The 25312-nt window shown below is 39.4% G+C and overlaps 1 protein-coding gene across 6 annotated transcripts in view; it reads left to right on the forward strand.

Moving 5' to 3' along the window:
* Positions 1-25312, forward strand: part of LOC144603908 (E3 ubiquitin-protein ligase MGRN1-like) — a 91069-nt gene that overhangs the window by 17506 nt on the left and 48251 nt on the right. For all 6 annotated transcript variants that reach the window (XM_078417716.1, XM_078417714.1, XM_078417718.1 and 3 more), the window contains exons 2-6: positions 1220-1338; positions 6259-6347; positions 7537-7683; positions 11709-11826; positions 19612-19678. In XM_078417716.1, the coding sequence (XP_078273842.1) occupies positions 1220-1338; positions 6259-6347; positions 7537-7683; positions 11709-11826; positions 19612-19678 (540 nt within the window). The remainder of the gene's footprint in view (positions 1-1219; positions 1339-6258; positions 6348-7536; positions 7684-11708; positions 11827-19611; positions 19679-25312) is intronic.

The following is a 25312-nucleotide window of genomic DNA, read 5'->3' on the forward strand; positions in this document are numbered from 1 at the left end:
ATAAATTGTAATCCCTGGTCACTGAGGCAATGTTAATGCCTATTTTATATAATGCAATGAGTTGAAGAAAAGGCTGTTAAATCCTTGCTGGGTTTAATGAAAGGTGTGCGCAGAAAAAAAATTGATTTGTGGTGTAAACATAAATAAAATGGTCAGTCTGATTAAGACGGACTGGATGTTCAGAAGTAGTGTCCCGAGTGAAGCAGGTTGAAGATCACCTATCGACTGAAAACTGACAGGAACAACTCCTTCCCCTCTATAACCAGACGATTGAACGGACCTCTCATGACCTTTAGGATGTTCCCCCAATCTACATTGTTGCAGCCTTTGCACTTTTTTAAATCTGCACTTTCTTTGTAACTGCACTCTGTTTAATTTTCTCTTTACCCTACCTGTGGTACTTGTGTATGGTTTGATTGTACTCGTGTATGATTTGCCTTAGGTTTTTCACTGTATCTTATACATGTGACATAATATACCAATGTCAAAATTAAAACGGACGCAAAGTTGGAGGAGTGTCCACAGCACCCAACCAAAAGTATCAATTAGGAGATTCCTCATCTTCAAACTGTTTGGTTCTGATTTAGCTGATATGGGGAAACTTTGAAATGAGAATCAACCTTGTAATAGCTTGCCACTTGTGAGAAATTGATTTTTTTTGTTCTGTTTACCCGAAAGGTTAAAAATAAAAATAGAAAGATCCACTCAGGGATCAGGGATCAACTGTTGCACTGACTCTGGGTTTTCCTTGGATGCAGAAAAAGTAAAGCTGCACTCATTAGACAATAGACAATAGGTGCAGGAGTAGGCCATTCAGCCCTTCGAGCCAGCACCGCCATTCAATGCGATCATGGCTGATCACTCTCAATCAGTACCCCCGTTTCTGCCTTCTCCCCATACCCCCTCACTCCGCTATCCTTAAGAGCTCTATCCAGCTCTCTCTTGAGCTGGATTATTCCAAATGTGGTTTCGTTGAAGCCCTGAGCAATTAAAAAATATATATTTTTAACAAAATATTTTTAAAGCTTCCTGGTGGTTAATTTTCTGCACTTGGTCTACACATTTCTGGATTAAAATTTAACTAGTTCTGTTGTAGATACTTTGTGTTTAATGTTATTTTAAATGATTTAAAATAAAGTATTGAAATCACGTGGACAATTTTGATATTTAGCATTTTTAAAACTGCTGTTAATAACTCAATTGTTGTTTGACCTTCCAGGGAATTATTTTGCGAGCCACTTCTTCATGGGTGGTGAGAAGTTTGACACACCACACCCCGAGGGTTACCTTTTTGGTGAGAACACGGACTTGAATTTCCTGGGAAATCGCCCTGTGCAGGTATCGTATAATCGATAATAACCATTCAATTATTGTAAAATAAGCTTGTATCGTACGTACTGAATCAATGATTCACTGCCTTTGCAAGAAAATAAGTTATAGATTTCCTGACTCCAACCACCATGAAATTTAATGTGTAGGAAGGAACTGCAGACGCTGGTTTACACCAAAGATAGACACAAAATGCTGGAGTAACTCAGCGGGAAAGGCAGCGTCGCTGGATGGGAATGGGTGAAGTTTCGGGTCGAGACCCTTCTTTAGGTTTGAGGAAACGGCTCGACCCAAAACATCATCCATTACTACAGCATTTTGTGTCTATCTTCACAATGAAATTTAACACCGTTCTAATTTCACAAAGAACACAAGTGGACACGGGTATAACCAACCGTCAAGCTGAGGTTGCACAATGTCTTTACGATAACAAAACATTTTGTGATGTGCTGTATTGCTTGGTCAGACCACCTGTCAGGCAGTATGAACCAGTTGAGAAAAGATTTTGTGTTTGAGAATTGATAAGGTTGACAAATAAGCTTTTGTTTGCACAATAATCTGCTTTATTATGAGTGGCTATAAATAATTGATAATTTGGCTTCCTGAAAAGAGAACCGATGGACGTAATGCTGAGGCTTTATAAGGTGTTAGTCAGACGATATTTGGAGTATTGTGAACAGTTTTGTGCCCCATCGTTGAGGAGGGATATGCTGGCGTTGGAGAGGTTCCAGAGGAGGTTTACGAAAACTATCCCGGGGATGAGTGGGCCTGTACTCACCGGAGTTTAGAAGGATAGACAATAGACAATAGGTGCAGGAGTAGGCCATTTGGCCCTTCGAGCCAGCACCGCCATTCAATGTGATCATGGCTGATCATTCTCAATCAGTATCCCGTTCCTGCCTTCTCCCCATACCCCCTGACTCCGCTATCCTTAAGAGCTCTATCTAGCTCTCTCTTGAATGCATTCGGAGAATTGGCCTCCACTGCCTTCTGAGGCAGAGAATTCCACAGATTCACAACTCTCTGACTGAAAATGTTTTTCCTCATCTCTGTTCTAAATGGCCTACCCCTTATTCTTAAACTGTGCCCCCTTGTTCTGGACTCCCCCAATATTGGGAACATGTTTCCTGCCTCTAACGTGTCCAACCCCTTAATAATCTTATATGTTTCGATAAGATCCCCTCTCTTCCTTCTAAATTCCAGTGTATACAAGCCTAGTCGCTCCAGGATAAAGGGAGATCTCATTGAAACTTACTAAATAATGAAAGGCCTGTGGATAGAGTGGATGGGGAGAGGAAGCTTCCGCAAATGGGAGTGTCTAGGCCCAAAGGGCACAGCCTCAGAATTAAAGGACATACTTTTAGAACGGAGATGAGGAGGAATTTCTTTAGTCAGAGCATGGTGAATTTTTGGAGGCCATTTCATTGGATATTTTTAAAGGTTCTTAATTTTACAAGGGTGTCAAAGGTTATGGGGAGAAGGCGGGAGAATGGCTCTGAGAGGGAAAGATAGATCAACCATGATAGAAATGCTGAGTTGACTCGATGGGCCAAATGGCCTAATTCTGCTCATGACTTATGAACATGAATTAAGAGTGGCAGGAGTAGAATGAGTAGTCATGTGACTCTTTATGTTGTGGATACAAGTGTGGTATCAGAAAGATAACCAGTGTCACACAATGGTCTTTGTATTTATCTGATTACTGTAGGTTACTATTTGTCATTACATATATACATTTGGTTTGCACAATATAATTTTCAAAACGGTTCCATGAGATATTTACAATTAAATATTGAAGTTTTCTGGTCGGAAATATGACTTGCTTTCTGTATAGATGGCTGAGGCACTTCAGCTGTTCAGTGTACAATTGTCATATTTGTCCACTTCCTTCATTCTTGATGTCTGTGCTCATTGCATTGCATTGCAGGTACTTTTAGCAGCCTATTTGTAGCTTTGGTCACGTGCCACATGTTTGCAATCAATTGCCATGGAGCAATGTTGGCAAACTCGCAGTGTAACTCAGTGATGAATGTGGCTTCAATGTGTATTTACAGACAGCAAAAAAAAATAGCAGTATCACGAAGCCTGGTTTTTCATCTGTGATTTGTCTTATGAAATACAAATCTGTATCATTTGGAACAAATTAGAGATTTGAAGAATAAAATAAAAACTGATCAAAGACAATTGGCCTCTAATATTAATCAGAAAACTAAATGCTGTAGCTCATTAAAAAAAAAAGAGATGTTCTCAACAAGTCTGAAGGATCTTCAACCTGAAATGTGAACTTTGTGTTGAGAACGATTAATAAAGTTCAGATTATTAGACAAGCAGTAGTCATCATTGTTAACAATTCAGTGGTGTTGGAATTGACATAAATTAATGATGTTCTGTAAGATATTGTAAAGATTTGTTCTAAAGAGATGAATCCTCCCTTGTATGTTACTGTTAATTTCCCAAGTAAAATTTAGTTATATTCAGTCATTCTTGATTCCAATGGTTTTTGTTTATATTTGATCTTGGGTGACAGGTTTTGGTAGCTGTTGAACTGGTGCAGATCTTTACATGAGATCCATATACAGACACCTTTCACATAAAAGTCATTGACTAGCAGTTAGGAGTTAGATTTAGCAGTTAGATCACTCGGCCTAGAATGTTGTGACCAATTATTTGACAACTGGCCTAATTAACATCATACTGAATAGGTTAGACATAAAATGTTGGAGTAACTCAGCGGGACAGACAGCATCTCTGGATAGAAGGAATGGGTGACGTTTAGGGCTGAGACCCCTCTTCAGCCGACCCGAAACTTCACCCATACCTTCGATCCAGAGATGCTGCCTGTCCTGCTGTTACTCCAGCATTTTGTGTCTATCTGTGGTGTAAACCAGCATCTGCAGTTCCTTCCTTCACTGACCAGGATGTGCTCTAGAGCTTCCGAATTTGTGCTATGCTGTTACAGCCCCTTTAGGTTTGTAGACTGCAGATGGGCCCCATTCAGCCAGTTGTCCTTTCCTCATAATAGTTGAAAATATTACAAATATTGATTGATTTAAAAAAAAAATTGATAGTCAATTCATGTTTAGCACTGGGGACTCAAACCACGAGTTGGCCATTTTTTTTAGCCAGAGGGAGAACATGACCATATGTTTATAAAGAGCATAGAGAGAGGCCTTTCAGACCATCAAGTCTATGCCAACCATTGATCACCCACTCCTTATACACTAGGGGCAATTTGCAGAAGCCAATGAACTTACAAACCCTCACGACTTTGGGATGTGGATGGGAACTCGCATGCAAGAATTTAGATTTCTAGAAAATAAACTGTGCTGGAGTAACTCAGTGGGTCTTTGGGGAACATGAGGAAGAACTTTTTCAGTCAGAGAGTGGTGAAGGTGTGGAATTCTCTGCCTCAGAAGGCAGTGGAGGCCAGTTCGTTGGATGCTTTCAAGAGAGAGCTGGAGAGAGCTGGATAGAGCTCTTAAGGATAGCGGAGTGAGGGGGTATGGGGAGAAGGCAGGAACGGGGTACTGATTGAGAGTGATCAGCCATGATCGCATTGAATGGCGGTGCTGGCTCGAAGGGCTTAATGGCCTACTCCTGCACCTATTGTCTATTGTCTAACATGTTGGATTAGTGCTGTTTTCGGTTGGTAACTCATTCAGACTGATCTTGGTGGGGCGAGGGGATGGAGGGGAAGAAAGCAGGAAGAGAGGAGGTTTGTGGTCAACTAAAATTGGCGAATTCGATGTTCATACCGTTGGGTTGTAGGCTACCAAAGCGGAATATGAGGTGTTGTTCCTCCAGTTTGTATGTGGCCTGACTCTGGCAATGGAGGTGGCCCAGACAGAAAGGTCAGTATGGGTAAGAAGGAACTGCAGATGCTGGTTTAAACCGAAGATAGACACAAAATGCTGGAGTAACTCAGCGGGACAGGCAGCATCTCTGGAGAGAAGGAATGGGTGACGTTTCGGAACCCACAACGTCACCCATTCCTTCTCTCCAAGGTCAGTATGGGAATGGGAAGAGGAGTTAAAATGGTTAGCAACCAGGAAATCAAGTAGGGCTTGGTGGTCTGTTCACGTGTTCAGCTAAATGATCGCCAAGTCTATGCTTGGTCTCACTGATGTACAGGCCACAGAGGGAACACCGGATGTAGTTAATGAGGTTAGAGGAGGTACACGTGAAACTCTGTCTCAAAACCTAGATTACTTGGTTTATACAGCTATGCACAGGACAGAGAGACATTTTCATATATTATATTACTTTGCTTTAGTATTACATGCCTGTTTGTAAAACCAAGGATTCAATTTTTTAAAATGTAACTGAATTAGTGTACTTTATATTGACTCCCAGCATCTTTCCAATACATCCAAAATGCATAATTTCTCTCTTCTCAGCATGAAATTTAGTTTGCAATGTATCTGCTCGTTATGTCCCCCTGTAGTCTATTATCATTCCTTGTTCTGTTTATTTGTTTCATGTTTTAATTCAGGCATTAAAATATAATAAAAAGGGCAATGGGCCCTATCACTGATTCCTCTGTTCAGTGCCTGAAACTGCTCTCCAGTGTGATAAATAACCGTTAACAATTGCAATCTACTCTTTGCTTATTAGAAGCTCCCATCCATGCTAATGCTAGTCCGTTGAATCCTATTGGTTTTGGTTCTGGAAACAAGTTACTTTTTTATGTTCTTACTTGTTCTTTGAACATCAGCCGCACCATGGCGACAGCCTCTTTGTTACGTTATATGTATGTCAAATGCTGCTTTTGTTTTGTACTTGTTAACTGTTCCACAAAGCAACAGCAGGTATCCTTTTAATTGTGTTTTTTTTTTCATGTCAGAGAATTAGAATTGAAGACACGTAGATATATTGCCTTTGGACATGCTGCATTTGTGTATTGAAATGACTTTTATTTTCCAATTTTAGTTTCCATACGTGACACCAGCTGCCCACGAGCCCGTGAAGACCTTACGCAGTTTGGTTAATATTCGAAAAGACTCTCTTCGGTTGGTCAGGTAGGTACCTGTACAAATGATTTGGAGAAAGTACATTTAGTTTAGAGATACAGCTTGAGGGAAGTATATAAAATTGAGAGGTGTAGATAGGGTGGACAATCGGAACAATATTCCCAGGCTGGAATTGTTAAAGACAAGAGGACACAACTTTAAGGTGAGAGGGGCAAAGTTTAAAAGAGATGTGCAGAGCACTTTTTTTTTTCACACAGAGTGGTGGGTATCTGGAGCATGCTGCAAGGGTTGGTGGCGGAGGTAGATATGACATTGGCATTTAATAAGCTTTTAGATATGCTGGGGATGGAGGGAAATGGATTACGTACAGGCAGAGAGGATTAGGTTAGCTTGACATCATGTTCAGCATGGACATTGTGTTCAGCATGGACATTGTAGACCAAAGAGCCTATTCCTGTGCTATATCGTTCTATGTTCTAATACCAACGGCTGGGGAACATCGTTTGAAAAACAATCATTTGCTACGACTTGTCTCCTTGACTCTTATCCGTTTTTCTACATATGCTGCCACACTAGCTTATATTCTGTAGGTATCAGTCTTGATTACACTATTAAGTGACACACTGCCAAAGGTCTTTTAAAAGTACATATCAGCTGCAATGACCTCACTTTTACCTCATTAAAAAAAATCAAATTAAATAAATATGTTTTGCCCTTTATTGAATTCATGCAGGCTTTTCCTAATTAATCCATGCGTTCAAGTAATTAGTGAGTCTGCCTCTGATTATCCTTTCTAAACTCCCCCACCACTCTGATTAAACTTGCTGTGTAAAACTACTGGGTTTATTCTTGTTCAATGTTTAAACAATTGTGTAGAATTTGTAGTACTGGAAAATACTGCACATTTTTCATTCTTTCTTCCCTCAGCAGCTTATCGACCAAGTGTAGCTAGCATTTATAGGACTTTTTCATTTATCATTTTTATCCCTCTTGTTTTCTCCGGGTGCTCCGGTCTCCTCACACACTCCAAATACGTGTGGATTTGTAGGTCAATTGGCTTCTGTAAATTGTCCCTAATGTGTAGGATGGAACTAGTGTAAGAGTGATAGTTGGGCACCACTGACTCGGTGGGCCAAAGGACTGTTTCCACGCTGTATCTCTAAACTAAGCTATGTATTATGCCAGAAATGTCCAGATTCTGTGTATGAATAGAAGTATACATTTATTTTACTCATAGATACAAGGATGAAGCTGATGATTCTCCTGATGAAAATTCAAAGCCGAAAGTGCTTTACAGTGTGGAATTCACCTTTGATGCCGATGCACGTGTTGCCATAACGATCTACTGCCAGGCAACAGAGGAGTTCCAGAGTGGCATGGCAGTGTAAGTTAATAACCAGCTCTGAATTTTGTTTATCAATTAAACAGTTAACCTTACTATATTACTATTTTTTTTAAGTTCAAAGTATGCGGGATATAACATTTATATTTTATATTCAGTACCTTGCATTAAATCAAGCAAACAAAGTCTTGAACAGATATATATTACAGTGTAGCCCCATGATGCAGACAGGTTGTGTTCCCAGAAAACACTCCAGATGGATTTTATTATTTTTTGACACCTGAACTCTTTATTTTCTCATTAAAACCCATATCCTATGTAATAAGCATTTTTATAGGAAGTTCTTTTTCCTCAACAATAATGTCCCTATGGCTGTGCTGTCAAGGGAATCCTGATTGCATTGTTGGCAGAAGAGAAAGTGTTATTGTTTTAATAACTAGAAATAGATGTTATGTTGTTGATAATATGTCATTGTATAGTGTATGTGTCAATGGAAGAGGTTGCCTTTTCAGTTTCCAAAGAAAAATCCTTAAAAGCCCACCACTGTGAGCCAGCAGACTGTAATTGTTGTCCATGGTAAATTAGTTCAGTTACGTTTTCCAATTGTTTATTTATTTCACGAATTTCACAAGAGCCAATTTTTACTCTTTATCTCAATTTTTGGTTTGTTATTTGTGAAGTCCGTAACGATGAATTTCCCTTGCCCGAACTGTTGTGACACAGGGTTACACCATGCCTTGAACGTGACCCAAGGTTCTTTAGAGTTGCAATTGTTGTTGTTTAGAATTAGACAAATGGCAACTGAACGTGGTTTTTAAGAGGGAGGAGGCAGGGTTCAAGGTGATAATTGTAAATTTACAGCTATAAAACTAAAGTGCTATCATCCACGAAATGGTGCCTGTTAGATCAGTGCAGAAGAAACAGAGCATTTGGGAGTGGCTGCCTGACAGGGCTGGAGATAGTTAAATGACAGTGTGGGCTGAATTCATAAATTGCTCTGGTCTGAGACCACGAGCTCATGTGTAACTATCTTTTAATGGGATAAAATGCCCCCCATACCCCCCATCCAAAATAAATTGACCTAATTCGAGAGTCAAGCGACAAGAATGTTTTATTGTCATATGTCCCAGATAGAGCAGTGAAATTCTTACTAGCTGCAGCACAACAGAATATGTAAACATAGTGAACTGTAAACAATATGATGTAATTGACGTATCTATGGGCGATAATACCAAAAATGTGGGTAGAGAGGTAATTTAAATTGTTGAGGAGGAGAAATTTAGAGAGCGAGAGACATTGGAATATTCCAGAACATAAGGCTGTAGGTTTGTTGAGGCCAAGGAAAGTTGGTTTCAGAAGGTTCTATGCAAGAAGGGGAAGGTTTGTGTGGGGATGTAATATTCACAAAGGTAGCGAGGGAATCAAAGAACAACCAGATAAAGCTGTAGAGCAAAATGTAACGATTATGTTATTATTTCAACATAGATATGTAATTTCTGAGACCATTGATCATTAATTAGCTTTTAAAGCTGGAAGAGTTGAATCTCCCCTCGCATTTGATTACCCTACTGCCTTTAGATGAACATTGCATTCCATGAATATGTTCTGCTACTAAATATTCTGCACATGCTTGAAAATGTGCACATATCCACAATGCAGAATTTGCCACATGAAGATTTTTTTTAATACTCTGAAACCCCTCATGCCTCCTATATCATTTCACGTCTGACCTGATCTTGGCATCCATTCCTTTCTTGCTTGTCCCCAAAAATACTCAGCTCCTCCACAGTCCAGAAATCTGAATCTCAGTTTTGAAAAGAATTCCGAAGATTCCCATAGAAGAAATACTTCCACAAGTCCTCCTGAAATCGACCAACCCATTATTGTGTAGGAAGGAACTGCAGATACTGGTTTAAACCGAAGATGGACACAAAAAGCTGGAGTAACTCAGTGGGACAGCCAACATCTCTGAAGGTAAGGAATGGGTGACGTTTCAAGTCGAGACCTTTCTTCAGACTGCAGTCTCCCTGCTTGTCCCGTTGAGTTATTGCAGCTTTTTGTGTCTAACCCATTATTGTGATGGTTAGCACTCTAATTCTGAATTCCTTTATCATGGGAGACCTTCTCTCGGCAACATCTGAAAAGCTTCCCCTCGTGATTATGAAGCAAACTTGCAGATGCTGGAAACGTAAAACAAAAGCAGAAACTGCTGTCAGCACTCAGCAATAATATTAAAATGTTTTTAATTTAATATCAATGGGCTCTGGTTTTGAACACCAAAGGCATTTGCTGAAGATGTGCTGACTTTAATAGCCAGTGAGTCTGGACCACCAAAGCCCTTTTGTCTGCCCAGCCAGTTGGTTGTGCTCGGAGACGTCCTCTAATGAGCTGAGGGTGTGCTTTCCAGCTGAGGGCTGCGCTGTGGACCTCGTTGGCAAAATAGTGCGACCCATGCCTTAGGCACCAATGATCTCAGGGTAGTGGGAGACCTGCCCTCATGCTCCTTGCTGGATAAAATAGACATGTCTTTGCTCTTGTTCAATTATGATTTGACAGACAATTACTCTACTGGCGCGAGATGAAGTGGATTTTGAGACAAATCAATAAGAATTTAAATAAAAAATCACTGTAGTTTGCTTTTAATTTAGCATAATGAAAAAATCTGCCGAGTGTAATTTGTAATGCTGATTTCAATAAACAATTGTAATTCTTGAAACTACATGAAACAAGATTAGAAATGCATTCTAGTTATGATAATCGAAAGCAAGCAGTGCAGAATGTGCTATTGTTTACTGCAAAAGCTTTGAAGCATATCTCATTAGGAAACATTGTTCATATTTTAATGTAGGATTTCCTTGATTTAACCCACCTTTCATCACCTTTTGTACTTTTGTCAACATTCATTTCCGAGGCTGCGTTGTGTTATAGGGCAATGGGGTGAGTGAGTGGGTGTTGGTTGTTATGTTGCCAGGAGCACAGGAACAAAAGGAACCGATTCAGAAGTAAACTCCCTTCAGCCGTTCCTAACTCACCCATCCAAATGTGTAGAACTCCACTCATTTCAGATCAATCCCAACCTACACCATAAACCTGCAGACAAGGTTGGTGCTGTTGTAGTCTGGCGCTCTGAACCACATAAACTTGCAAATACCAGCATTCTGACATCACATACCATTCTCTGGACCTCCACTGCCTTCAACCTCATAGTGTTCCAAACGCACTCTGACCACTTCTACATCTGTCCCACCCTGGTATCTATCTTTCATTTCTATCTGCTCGAAGCTCTCAACACATTTCTTTATACCCAACACCACCATGTCTGCCGTTGTCCAGTCCCTTCCCTCTTGCTGTAATGCCTTCCAGCAATTCAATAACATCCAATTCCCTGATTCCATCTCTCTCATCTTTCCCATGGACATCTCGTCTCCATACACCCACAGCTCCCATCAGGAAGGTATCCTAGAGGATCAGGCAGCTTCTCTAGCGAACATGGATAGGTGAAGTTTTGAGTTGGGACTTTTCTTCAGACTCTTCCCTCGCTGTTCAGTTACAGTGTCTTGCCCAAAAGCAGTAACTTACATAGTCATAGAGTCTATGACTCTAGTCATCTGATCTCGTTCTTCTAGTTCTTCAGCTCAACTTGTCTATGCCGATCAAGATGTCCCATCTTTTGTGTGAAGAAGGGTCTCGACCTGAAAAATCACATATTCCTTTTCTCCAGTGATTCTGTCTGACCCACTGAGTTACTCCAGCTGTTTGTGTCTATCTTTGTTTTAAACCATCATCTGCAGTTCCTTCCTACACTGCCCCATCTTTTACCTCTACAAATGATTCTTGACCTGTTGGGTTCTTCCAGCATTGGAACACTAGAAGGAACTCTTGTTGAATTGATTTGCTAGCTTTTTAAAATGTGTTTGTACTGAACTCTGAAACATTGCAAATGTTGGTATTTCCTGTACTGGTAATGTGTTGGTGTGGATAAAGTTAACCACTGATAACATTGGATATTTGAGCCTGTTCAATTGATAAGAGAATGCATTTTTACTTGTTATTTCCTTTTGTTTCAGATATACATCAAAGCACCCATCCATGCACTCTGAGACTGTCCATTACAAGAGAGGAGTGAGCCAGCATTTCTCTCTTCCTTCTTTTAAGATTGACTTCTCTGACTGGAAGGAAGATGAGGTATATACTCATTTTTTTTCCCATCATTAATTTTTTACTTTTTCTCCTTCTAAAGACAGTAACCCATTCTGGAGGATGATTCCGTAACTTGTATTAATCCTTCATTTCCTAACTTATACTAGCATTCTTTTGTGAGCCTGCATGTCATTGGGTGCTGGTGATCGTTTTAGTTCATTTTGTGAAATCTTTGCTTTTAGGCCAATCCCTCCTAATCTCAAATTTAGAAGGACAATAGCTGATCTCATTGAAACAGAAGATTCTAAGGAGACTTGACTGGTCAGGACTGTGCCATGGGAAAGTGCAGAATTACACAACATAATATCAGAGTGAGGGATTGCCTTTTTAAAGGCTGGAGATGAATTTCTTCAAGAGACATGAATATATTAAGTTATTCTCAACATTCAAGTTTGAGATATAATTTTGGTCTTCGGCTTTACCGAAGATTCTCAGGTTCAGGTGGGAGAGTGGAGTCAGAACATCCAAAACCTCACTGATGGGCTGGATACTGGGTAGGAAGGAACTGCAGATGCCGGTTTACACCGACGATAGACACAAAATGCTGGAGGAACAAGGCGAGACAAACAGCATCTCTGGATAGAAAGAATAGGTGACGTTTCGGGTCGAGACACTTCTTCAGACTGAGAGTCGGGGATGTCTTGTTTTCACCCCTTGCCCTTCCATATCTCTGTGTCTCCTTCTCCCCTGGCTCTCAATCTGAAGAAGGACCTTGACCCGAAACGTCACCCATTCGTTATATCCAGAGATGCTGCCTGTCCTGCTGAGTTACTCCAGAATTTTGAGTCTATGGACAGGATACTGGGGACTCAATCTACTGATCTAATTTGTTTTTGTGTGTCATTCATTGGTATTTGGCTCTTTGAGATTTCAAATTATTTGCAGGAAGACACTATTATTAGAAAAAAAAATCAATATAATTCCCTATGGAGCTGATTGCTCAAGTATTTTGTGTTTATGATTTTATTGCTAATGTTTGGAGAGAAGTCTAAAAGAGCATCTGTCCGCATTATACGTTAATTCTAAATTGAGCAGCAAATCCATTCAATACTTAATGAAAAATGAATTATTTCAGCCTGTGTAGGATTATGCAAAATCTTTGTTTTATTAATTGCACTGGGGTGTAACAGAAGAGAATAACACAAGGTAATTAGTTCTACATTGGTTCCGTATTCACTATAGTGAAAATCACAAGCTTTTATCTTTGCCTGATGAATACAGTGGGTCTAATCCTGGGAAGAAATATAATTTTGTCAATTTTATACTTGTAGCTTCATTCATGTTTGAACTGTTTATATAATAAATATAAATATAAATAAATAAAAATTATCATTCAACAAAAAAATGGATCAAGGTGTGAAGGTGCAACACTTTTATGTTAAACGTAACTTTTTGTATGCTAGATTCAAAACAATTGAAGATTGCACAGATTCTGAATGTTTGTAACACGTCCTTTAAAGGGTCTTGACATTCGTAAATGATGATGGCCAAATTTGTTCACATAAGCTATTTCAGAACACTGTTATGAACGTAGGTTGCGAGGCAGAGAAGACAAAACATAAACACATTTAAAAGGCCGAGCACAATTCCTGCCAAAGGCTTAGATGTTATGCAGTCTGAATCTAAAAGACTTACGAGTTGCAGGTTGAAATTTTGTAGTCTTTGTCGCTTTAAAAGCCTCACTAGAATTTAGCTGAACTTGTAATTACATTTCTCACCGAGTTTTTAAAGCATTTGCAGTCTCCTGTAAAACACCTTTTTAATTGCCTTGATATTTATTTTGCTGTAAACTAGACAGGTCAATAGAGGCAAAATTTTAAAGGTACATTGTGTCTGCACTTGTGGGGTTTTTTAACTGATACCGAATGGAGGTCCAGAATGAATTGCGGCTGCCATGCCAACCTTTTATCTGAGCTGGAAGCTTGACATTGAAGACTTGCTAATTATTGCAGAGCTGAAGTACTAGATTTAAATTTGCTTGCATCATCATTAGCTTTGGTGACGACTTCTCCCAGACTCTGAGGGCGCTGATACCATTCAAAGCTATATCCAGATCACATTATAAAATGGGTGGGAATAACAGAGCCAAGTCTACCAATGGTAAATGTGGTTATATTTGCCTTGGCTGGTTGATACCATCAGCATTTATATTTCTTAAATTAGTGGCAGTGACAATATTTTTTTTGTTAATAACAATTAACAGTGGTTTTGCAATTTTTAGATTTTAAATATTTTCACCTATTTCGTGTGGAATTTCTTTGAAATGTTTCCATTGTGCATTCTCTTGAATTTTTAATTTAAACATTAATCATCGCATTTTTATTTTATTTGGGCAATTAGGATGCCTTGTTTCTGTACCAGCTGAATGAATTGTGTGTTGCATGATAAATTCCAACCATAGTTGGACTAATTTCTAATTGTACATTCTTTTTTTAACTCCCCTTTTTTATCAATACTCAGATTGTACATAAGTGCTAGCTACTTGTACATATAGATGATTTCATTCTTTTGTTACATAAAGGTAGTTCATTTATACAGAGTCTCAAAACTACTTGAAAAAATGAATTGACAGTACCATGCAAGCTAAAGACAATTCCATAAAATGTGATGATTGATTGCTGAGCCACAGTTAAGTGCTCAAAAATTGAGAAGATTACTGCTTAAAATAGGAAAATGTGGGTGGCAAAAGTTTGCAAGACATGAAGGAATCCTGCAGCAAAGCACAGGTGTTTAGTCTTATGGAGACCATTTTAAGAGTGGAGAAAACCCTGTGCAGTGTTAATGGAAAAATTATGTTGTGTTTCTCTTTAAACCAAACGTACAATATGTGCAGATACTGTAGATAACAAATGGGATTATTTTCTGCGAATTGTCATGTTTTAATTTCATGCACGGTTTCCTAAATGTGTGAAGTGGCTGTGAAGTACGTTTACTGAATAAGTATGAGGAAGGTTTACTGAATAAGTATAAGTCTGTTCCTGTTGGAATTCTTGCAAAATTCAAGCATTTGATATAAAGACTTTTAATAATTGTGGTTCAGTCAAGTTTTCGATTAGCAAAACAGACTCGCCGGTTTCTTGACTTGGAACATTTCTGATTGCTTTGCTACAAAATTCAAACTTTGTAGCAAATTTCTGGAGGTATCTGAAGAGGGGTCCCGACCCGAAACGTCACCCATTCCTTCTCTCCAGAGATGCTGCCTGTCCCGCTGAATTACTCCAGCATTTTGTGTCTACCTTGGGTTTTATATAACCAGTTGAGTTTGGCTATCAAATTGAAATGAATAATTTCATTTAAGTAAACTTTCAATCAATGCCAACATTTTTAATCCACCATCTGCATAAATTAAATCTCCCCTTCATGATCAATTATTGAATCATTGGCTTTTCCTTGATTGCTGATCAAAATAAAATCCTTCCATTTTTCACAGCCTCTGCTTTGAATCATAGAAATACTCCAACTATTCATGGCCTGTTTTTCCATTTAAGTATCAATCATTGTACCCCATGACGACCACATCTGGGGTGACACAGTGGAGTGTAGCGTAGATTAGCTGCCTTGCCTCTTCAGTGATCTGGGTTCAGTCTTGACCTTCACTGCTGTTTCTATGAGGTTTGCACATTCGTCCTGTGGCCAGAGATGTGGATTGGTTAGAGAACTGGGCACTATAAATTGACCCTACAGAGTAAATGAGTAGTGGAATTTGGGGAGAGTTCTTACAAATGTAGGGAGAATAAAGTAGGAATGTAATGGGGGTTGATGGTCATTCTGGAGTCGTTAGCAAACTTTTCCACGCACATTTTTCTATTTTAAGCTTTATGTCGATTGCAAAAATAAGCTCTCGTAGGTTACTTCCAGCAACACCACCAAACACCTTATCTTTTGCCTCTTTTGCCATAATCTTTGCTGACTCATTCCATTACCTCTGTCTTTGAAGTCCATGTTAAAGCTAAGCCTTCCTTTCTTCATCCCTGCAATTTGCTCAGTCTTTGTGCACTTAACTATGGCTAAGCCATCAATCATCACATTTTACTGATTTATCTTTAGCTTTCCTGGACTTCACTATTGACTACTAAATCTATGGATTATTCTGTTTGGTGGGGGGAGGATGCGGAAAGGAAATTGTGATGCATATTGGCACCGATGAGCAAGTCAAACGTTTATAAACAAATTTAAAGGAGTTTGGGGAATAAATTAGAAAGCAGATAATAATCTTATTCTCAGCCTCGCATGCTAACGAGAATAGACATGGGAAGATGAGGCAGATTTAATGGAGGCACAAGAAATTGCTTTGTTCAAGATTCCAGCATCTGCAAAGTTCTGAAGGAACTCAGCATGTCAGGTAGCATCTGAGGAGGGCATGGACAAGTGACGATTCAGGTTAGGACCATTCTGCAGATTTAATGCATGGCTGAAAACATGAATCAGATGCTTGATCTTTGGAACCTGTTCAAAATGGGCTGGCTTGACCCAGATCTGTTGCAGGACAATGCTCATGTGAGGAGGTTCAGTGGTGTGTCTGAGGAGGGTTTTAAACTCCAATAGTAGGAGGATAGGCACCAGTATATGATACTAGAAAGGAAGAATAAAGTGCACAAAAAAATTCAGATGTTAGATTTAAATGGAAGTGGGCTAAGTAGGTAAGTAAATCAAGAGAGAACATGAGAAAATGATACATTATTTCAGCATGATTAAAGTTGGTGAGCCGAAAAATAATGAAAGGTTGTGAGATAGTTGTAAGAACTGAAACATGGTACTTAACAGTTCAGGATACAAGGTGTTTAAAAAAAAGATAGGGAAGGGGAAAAATGGAAGTGGATCGCAGTGCTAATTAAAGAAGATATAGTGTTGGAGCGAGAGGATGCCCTTGAGAGGTGAGGTGAAGAGTATGGTTTAGAGTTAAGAAACGAGAAGAGAGTTATCATGCTAATGAGGAGACAGAAGAGAAAATCTGCAGGGAAATTACAGATATGTGCTCAAGCTGTTAAATTGTGATTCTGGAGGATGTCAATTAGATGGGGCAATATTCCGGTAAAAGTCAAAGGAAGGATTTGTTTGAATTGTGCGAGGAGAACTTCCATGGTTACTGTTTCTGACCCACGGAGATGGGAGACATTATTGGCTTTGATTCTGGGGCCGTTGTGGGAAAACAATTGGTGAACAGGAATCATTGCATCATGAGGTTAAGATTAATAATGGAATGTGGCAAAGAGCATTTGGGAAAGAACTTACAAATGGCAGCTGGGGTAATATCAGCACCAAACCAAAGATTCAGTGGGTACAATAAAACATCAATACAATACAATATATCTTTATTGTCATTGTACAGAGGTACAACGAGATTGGGAATGCGTCTCCCATACGATGCAATAAATCAATGAGACGATGCAATAAACCCAATGAGACAAATTAGAACAGTTTTAAAACAGAATAAAGTGCAGGTAGATCTGTGCCGGTTCACTGTGCGATGTGACCATCCGGCTCAGCAGGACCGGTTCATAGCAGCTATGGCCCTGGGGATGAAGCTGTTCCTGAGTCTGGAGGTGCGGGCTATAAGCTACTGTCCAATTATTTAGGAATCTGATGGTTTGGTATCTGCCTTACCAGATTCTGATCCTTGCACTTCCGTCCACACACGAGGCCAGGAGTTTCTCTTTTCCCTTAAACACATTGGGGCCGATGGTTCCCCCACACTCTTTCAGTGCACAAGCACTTGGTATTATCATACCAAAATTATTTCATGGCATGATAATTATTCGACATAACCAATTTTATTTATTGTACTTAGCTACATTAATTCTGTACCATTTGGCATTTGACCACATATTAGTAAGTGTTAAATCTTTCTATGCACAAGTTTTGCTTTATCAAAAATTGTGACCGAAAGTTGGTTGGAGAGCACCTCTCTACTTTTCCTTACCAATATTTATATTCTTATAACATCATCTGCAGATTCAGTACAAATTTTAACCGGTACACAGTAGATGCCCAGCTCTTGTGTGCACTGAAGTAGATTATGTTACAATGGGCAATGGGTTCAGTTTACTCCATCTTCTTTGGAGACAATCGTACTAATTGGGTTGAATATTACGTTACAATCTCTTGTCAACCCTTATTCTTTATCTATCTAATCAATCTAATCTTGAATGTTAACATGATTTACTCAATTTCTTTCTGCCAAAATAACCACTATCTTTCTTCAGTGTTTAAAACCTTTTCTTCACATAACATTTCCAGGCCACCTCTTCTTACACATATGCTACTTACCTAAAAAATAGATAATTCAATGTTCATACTGTTGGGTTGAAAGCCACCCAAGTGGAATATGACTTGCTATTCCTCCAATTTGCATCTGGCCTCACTCTGGCAATGAAGGAGACCCAGGACAGAAGGGTCAGTATGGAAACGGGAAGAGGAATAAATTCCATTGAGTGTGCCTGCAATTTTGTTGTTCTCGTTCTGTATTGGACTGGCTAAAGAACTAAACCCTTCAGCATGTTATTAGCTACTCCCAGCTAAATCTGAAAATACTTCACTAACAACGCCTTTTGTTTTGGCCTCTTCTTTAACCCTCAATTTGTGCTTCAATTGCTTCTCTCTTCTGAATTCTGAGTGACTTATTCTTTGATAACCTTCCATTCATACCTTGTTGAAAATTTATTCTGAAGCCAATACTCGCCACAATTACTTCAGTTGTGAATACTCTTATGTCTGACTTAGAAGCATCTCCAGAGACATTGTCACAGGTGTCAAGGTTGGAATATGAAGGAAGTGCTGACCCATTGGAGCTAAAGACTTTTCAATGAGGTGTTAAACTGAGGCTCCATTTGTTGACTGAGGGGATGGAAAATGTCCTGTTGTACCGCTTCAAAGCAAAACATTCCAAATGCAGCGTAATATTTTCTCTATTTTTTACTATCATGTAGTAATTTATCCTCATTGCAAAACCTTTCTTATTGAACTAAGGTGCTTTGTACTCATTTTAGTTTTCAGAAATTATCTAAAAACATCCTTTGTGAATAAAACAGTGTTGCTCTTGCTCTTGAGCTTGGATTCAGCTCTTCAATATAGTTTTCTTTGAACTAATGGCCACTAATTGGCAAATTTGTTAGAGTTTGGAATATACTTTCATTAATAATCAATTTTTAATTGGCTTCTAATCTATTGTCAATGGGTTCTGAAGTGCTTGTTTCTTTTATAGATCCAATATATTTGTAATATATCCTTTTTAAAACATTTTACTTTAGCTCTATGCTCCCGCCTGTTAATTTCTTTCTTCCTCACCATAACCATACCAATGTGCAGCACATTTTTCAAAAAACTTATCGCAATGCTTTCAGTGGTTCTGCTTTTCTACCCCAAGTGCAAACTTAGTAGCTGACACCTCTGGACTTTAATTGAATTTTAACTTTTGCAAAAACTAAAGAAAAGCTAAAGATCCCCCAATTCCGAGCAAGTTTCTCATCAGGAAATGTCAGCTACCCACCATCTCCAGAGCAAGTGTCAACTGATACTGTGATCCCAATTGCTAGCGGATGCCACAATATAACCATTCATTTCAATGTAATGTAATAAATCATACAAATTTTAATTGGAGATTAATACTTTTCATTCCCTGAATACCTATGGTGTTTTCGTGAGAAATGCAAAAAAATATGTAAACTGCAGTATCTTTGGATGCTCCGTTTTGTAAAATAATATTAAATATTGTTTAAAATTTTAAAGTGACTTTTTTTCTTTGTTAATCGTTCTTTCCTTTTTTTCCTTTAGTTGAACTTTGATCTCGAGAAAGGAGTTTTTCCTTTAGTCATTCGGGCTGTGGTAGATGAAATGGATGGTAAGTTGTATGACATCATATACTTGAATCTCAAATGTGGGGGTGAATTCCTTCCGCCTTCCTGATTGTTTGTGTTTGAAAGACTTTATTAAAGTTTTTAACTAGTGTTTGTGCAGTTAGCCTATTCCGGTATTAAACTATGCGTAATTCTTAAATACATTGGAAAGGATGGCATTAAGAAATGTCAGGTCTGGGTTAACGATGACTTTCATTGCCATTCTTGCTTGTTATCTGCGGCATGTTGCCTGGTAATAAGATCATTATTTGGAGTAAGATCACCCTCACAAACATATGACAACGATTTGAGACATGCCCACTCACTCTTACAACCAGACGCCATGCCACCATGTTTGAAACCGCTTCCATAATTCCCCAACAAATGGGAACATAAATCGCAAAGGAGGTTACCTTAGATGAGATATTTTGTAAATCAAGAATGTATAGCCCAGAGTTTGACAACGTTCCTCTGGAATTTATCATTCTGCTAAGGTCGAACATCATGAGAAAGGACAATGGTATATTTAAATGAATTCTTTATCCTTGTTACAGCCAAATTCAACTTTAGAAATTCTGCCGAGGTTCAGGAAAGACTGAGTACAATACAGGGTAGTGGGTGTATGGAACAAGCTGCCAGAGGAGGTAGTTGAGGCAGGGACTATCCCAACATTTAAGAAACAATTAGACAGGTACATGGATAGGACAGGTTTGGAGGGATAGGGACCAAACGTGGGCAGGTAGGACTAGTGTAGCTGGGACATGTTGGCCGGTGTGGGCAAGTTGGGCCGAAGGGCCTGTTTCCACACTGTATCACTCTATGACTCTGTTAAAAAAACAGACCCATGAAGTAATTCATGTACAAATGTTGTGGCTAGGCTGCAAAAGCTTACCTTCATGGAGTGAAGAAGGTAGGGAGAGGGGTGGCAGAACGCACACCTGAGTCAAGAGCTCATGGGTTCAGGTCTCATCTTGGACTCTAGATTACAAAGTCTACGCAGATATGTGAGCATTTCTAAGTACTTCGTTAACAGGGGTGCTTGCTTTTTATGAGATGTTACACTAAGGCCTTTCTGCACTTGCACATATAAATCTCTGCATTTTTCACAGAAAAACAGTAGGCTATTATTGATTAAAAAATGTAATAAAAAGGAACTATAGATGTTCATTTCAAGAAAGGTCGCAAAACAAAAAGTCACCTATCCCTTTTCTCCAGAGATGCTGCCTGACCCGCTAAGTTACTCCAGTATTTTGTGTGTATCTAGGCTATTATTGCTATTTTGGCCAGCATTTATCCCCTGATCAACTTCTTGAAATAAAACCGAGGGACTGGCCATTATTATATTGGCGTTTCTGGAGGATTTTTTACACATAACTTGACGACTGTGTTTTGTATATTATGTCAGTGACTACAATTCCAAATTCCATTACGGTCTGAAGTTGTGAAAGGAATTGTATTCATGCTAGTCTGTTATTTTCCTCATTTGAATGACCCAAAAGAGTAGATGTACATAATATAATCTAACTAACAATTTCATGAATAACTGCAGTGGAAGTGAGACATAATTAGAGCATTTTATCAGATGTGTGCAATTACTTTAAATAAGGCGATTATAAATGTGTGTTGTAAGACATGATTTAAAAACAAATCTTATTCTTTGAGCATAATGCATTTTTTTAAATCCAACAATAATAATGCAATTTTGGGATAAATCTCAAGTGTTTTTTTTTACCTAAACATCAGCTTCACAGTTGTAACATGTATGCCTTCATTGGGAAGGGGTTTTGAGTACAACAGTTGGGACATCATGATGTAGTTGTACAAGTCGTTGGCGAGACCACACTTGGAATACTGTGTGCAGTTCTGGTTGCCCAGCTTTGGGAATTATGTTGTTAAATTGGATTGGGTGACAAAATGATTCACCAGGATGTTACCGGGACTGCAGGCTTGAGCTACAGGGAGAGGCTGGAAATTAATATTCCTTGTATTTCATGCAATGGCTTTGACTTTGCTCTGTGAAGTTTTATCCTGCTGCAAATAACAGAATTGTCATATTTCTTTTCGAATTTTAGAATTGATTGTTGAAATGGAAACTTTCACTGTTAAGACCACCCTTTGAGAATGAGATCATTATATCTGTGAGACAGCAGAGTAGATTGTTTGAGGCATATTTATGTGTTGGTAGGTGACGCATTATGAGCGGACGATTGAATATAAGCTATTCAAAGTAAATCCTGCCAAATATAGAATACTACTATGGAGAAATGGAGTGCTGAACACGTGTGCTATGATTGAGTGCAGCTGTTTTTTTTCTGTGTGAGTGTTTATTAATGTTAGAACAGTAGCAGGATTTTTTCCACTGATTTTTTTTATCTGCTGTTCCCTCCTTCAATCCCTGATGTAAACATAATCCATAGATGCCAAGAAAAACAGACAATAGTATAAATACTCAGCTTATCAGACCACATTTATATATATCTATAGGCGGAGTTGATATTTCATAGTGGCGCAGCGGTAGAGTTGCTGCCTCATAGTGCCAGAGACCGGGTTCGATCCAGACTATAGGTGCAGTCTATGCGGAGTTTGTACATTCTCCCTGTGACCGCGTGGGTTTTCTCTGGGTGCTCTGTTTTCTGCCCACATCTAGCATGGCATGTCATAGTCGTACAGCACGGAAACCAGACCTTCGGCTCAACTCGTGCATGCTGAGCAAGATGCCCCATCTAAGCCAACCCTATTTCCCTATGTTTGGCCCATATCCAAGTGTCCCTTAAATGCTCTTGTAGTATGTGCCTCATCTGACTCCTCTGGCAGCTCGTTCCATACACCCACCACCCTCCGAGTGAAACATTTGCCCCTCGGGTTTGTATTAAATCTTGACCCTCTCACCTTAAACATATGTCCTCTTATTTTTAATTCTTGTGTTTTAATACACGTATTGTGTTGCCTATGGCTGCATGGGAAGAAAGTAGGAAATACTGGAGATCCAGTGCCATGGAGGAAGAGAAGACGACAGAAGAGTGATGGAGTAGCTCAGCGGATTAGGCAGCATCGGGAACATACTGTAGATAAGCAACATTTTAGGTTGGGATGTGTAGGAAAGAACTGCAGATGCTGGTTTAAATCGAAGGTAGACACAAAATTCTGGAGTAACTCAGCGGGCAGGCAACATCTCTGGAGAGAAGGAATGGGTGACATTTCGGGTCGAGACCCTTCCTCAGAACGTCACCTATTCTCTCCAGAGATGCTGCCTGTCCCACTGAGTTACTACAGCATTTTGTGTCTATTTTAGATAGGGACCTTTCTCCAACACTTTTAGTGTCTTCATCTGACAACAATGAACATGTTTTTCCAGCAGAAATACCTGCTTAGAGATCAGGCTTTGGAAGCTGCTTCCCATGCTCACCCCACTGATTCGGGTCACGGCATGATGATGCAGTCTTATAGTCCTCAGCCATTTCAACACAAACTAGAAATGTTAGCATCTTGCTAGTCTCTGGGGCTCGGCTATCTGCAGCGTTTGAGATGCGAGGGAACCGTAAAACTATCAATGCATTTAAATCATGTTAATTCCTCCCCTTAATGGTCATGAATCATTCATTTCTATTTCAGTACAAACTCCAGTATCAACCAATTTTTTTTATTTTATTACGTGGGCGACCTTGAGTTAAACGTGAGAGGTGAAGTAGAGGAATGCTGGCAACTGCAAGGGTAAATCAGTTTACCTTGCTTACTCAGCGATCAATGCAAAGTCCATTCATTATTTTAATTCAGTCACCGAGCAGAGGAAATATATCAGGTCATGCTGGGAATTAAACACATTCTGCATATTTTAAACCTGTAGAATTAAGTTTGCTATAATATACAAGCCTCCCACTTTCCAGATGAATGCTTAGCTTTTGTTTGTGGTAATATAGCTTTTTTTATTTTAATGCCTATTGTTTTGCTGGAATTGTTAAAATTTCAAATTGACCAAACAATAAATGCAGTTTTAAAATATTTGAACTTGTGATATTACTACTTCCCATTTTGGTTCATGGGGCATGGACATTCCTGTTCCGTGAGATGGTTACTGAGAGACGCTAATTTAGATGGTGATCATGAGATTGCTGAATTTAATTGCTGAAATCTATATGGTAAAGATACTGTCGTGGTCCTGCTACATAAAAATGGTTCCCTGGATTTTGTCACAGCGAAAATGAGAGATTGGTAATATTTCCAGGTTAAGATTAGTGAAATTTCTGATAGTGATGTTTCTGTTCACGTTTAGTCTTTACCCTTTTTGGCGATAGATGGTTACGTTTCATCGGTACAGTTAAAAAAGACTTGAATGACGGGTTATTGTTCATCTTATGGACTGCGCGCTACAACTGCGGTTCATTTGTACGAGAGGCAGTGAATGCCTACTGCCAATGGAGTGTCATTCAAGATGGCCGCTTTGACCTAGATTCTTGTATCAAACTGCTCTGTTGTCGTTGGAGGTATACTCGTGCAGCGATATGGGAGTTATTTCATCGCACTTCCTCAAGTTAGAGTGGCTTTAGAGAGGGGGATAAGGGTGCAAGATGTGCTGCAAACCAAACCAAACTTCTTGTGTAGCTGTGTGTGGGAAAGAACTGCGGATGCTGGTTTAAATCGAAGATAGAGACAAAATGCTGGAGTAACTCAGCGGGCAGGCAGCATCTCTGGAGAGAAGGAATGGGTGACGAAGTCTGAAGAAGGGTCACCCATTCCTTCTCTCCAGAGATGCTGCTCGTCCCGCTGAGTTACTCCAGCATTTTGTGTCTATTCTTATGGAGCTGTTTCATTTATGTGACTCGTCACGGTTACATTTTTGACCAAAGTTGATTTTCATGCTTGTAGGATGCAGTCGTTTGGGTCTCTAATGCTGGGGGGTAGTCATTACATGCTATTTGTTAGGCACAAATAATACCTGCCTCTTATCATCGCAAGTCTAAATGTTGTTTGTGCTTGCTGCATGCAGCCAGGGCCTGACTAATTGTTCGGACACGAGCGAATGCAACTGAAGATTTTGTAATCTTTCAACAAATAGCCTTGCGTTGTCTTTGTGACTGAGGAATGATCATTTGTGAGTAGCTGAAGGACACAGGTCATGGATTTCTCATGGCACGAGAAGCCCATCGGACTCGTGTCCTTACTGGATGCTTGCCACTCTTTCTGCACAGCCCCATTGCACTATATCTATTCATTGCCTAATGTTTAGTCTACGCCTTCTGGTCTTTGAGCCCTTTGCTGATGAGAACGGTTTACCTCTGATATTGTATACTTCGATCGAATCGCCTGTTGACTTTTTTTCCTTCAACATCTAAAATCTAACCTTTCAATTTAAATCTCTTATCCCCAGAACTATTCTGGTTGATCTTCCTTTCGCCTCCCTTGGATATTCATCCTTATTAAGATTAGGTAACTATAATTGGATGTACGACTCCAGTTGAGGATTAATCAATGTGTTGGAAGGAACTGCAGTTGCCGGTTTCACCGAAGATAGATGCAAAATGCTGGAGTAACTCAGCGGGTCAAGTGGCATCTCTGGAGAAGAGGAAGTGCTATTCCCTTTCTCCAGAGAAGCTGCCTGACCCGCTGAGTTATTCCAGCATTTTGTGTCTATCTTCGAGGCC

Source organism: Rhinoraja longicauda, chromosome 21 (assembly GCF_053455715.1).
Source record: "Rhinoraja longicauda isolate Sanriku21f chromosome 21, sRhiLon1.1, whole genome shotgun sequence".
NCBI lineage: Eukaryota > Metazoa > Chordata > Chondrichthyes > Rajiformes > Arhynchobatidae > Rhinoraja > Rhinoraja longicauda.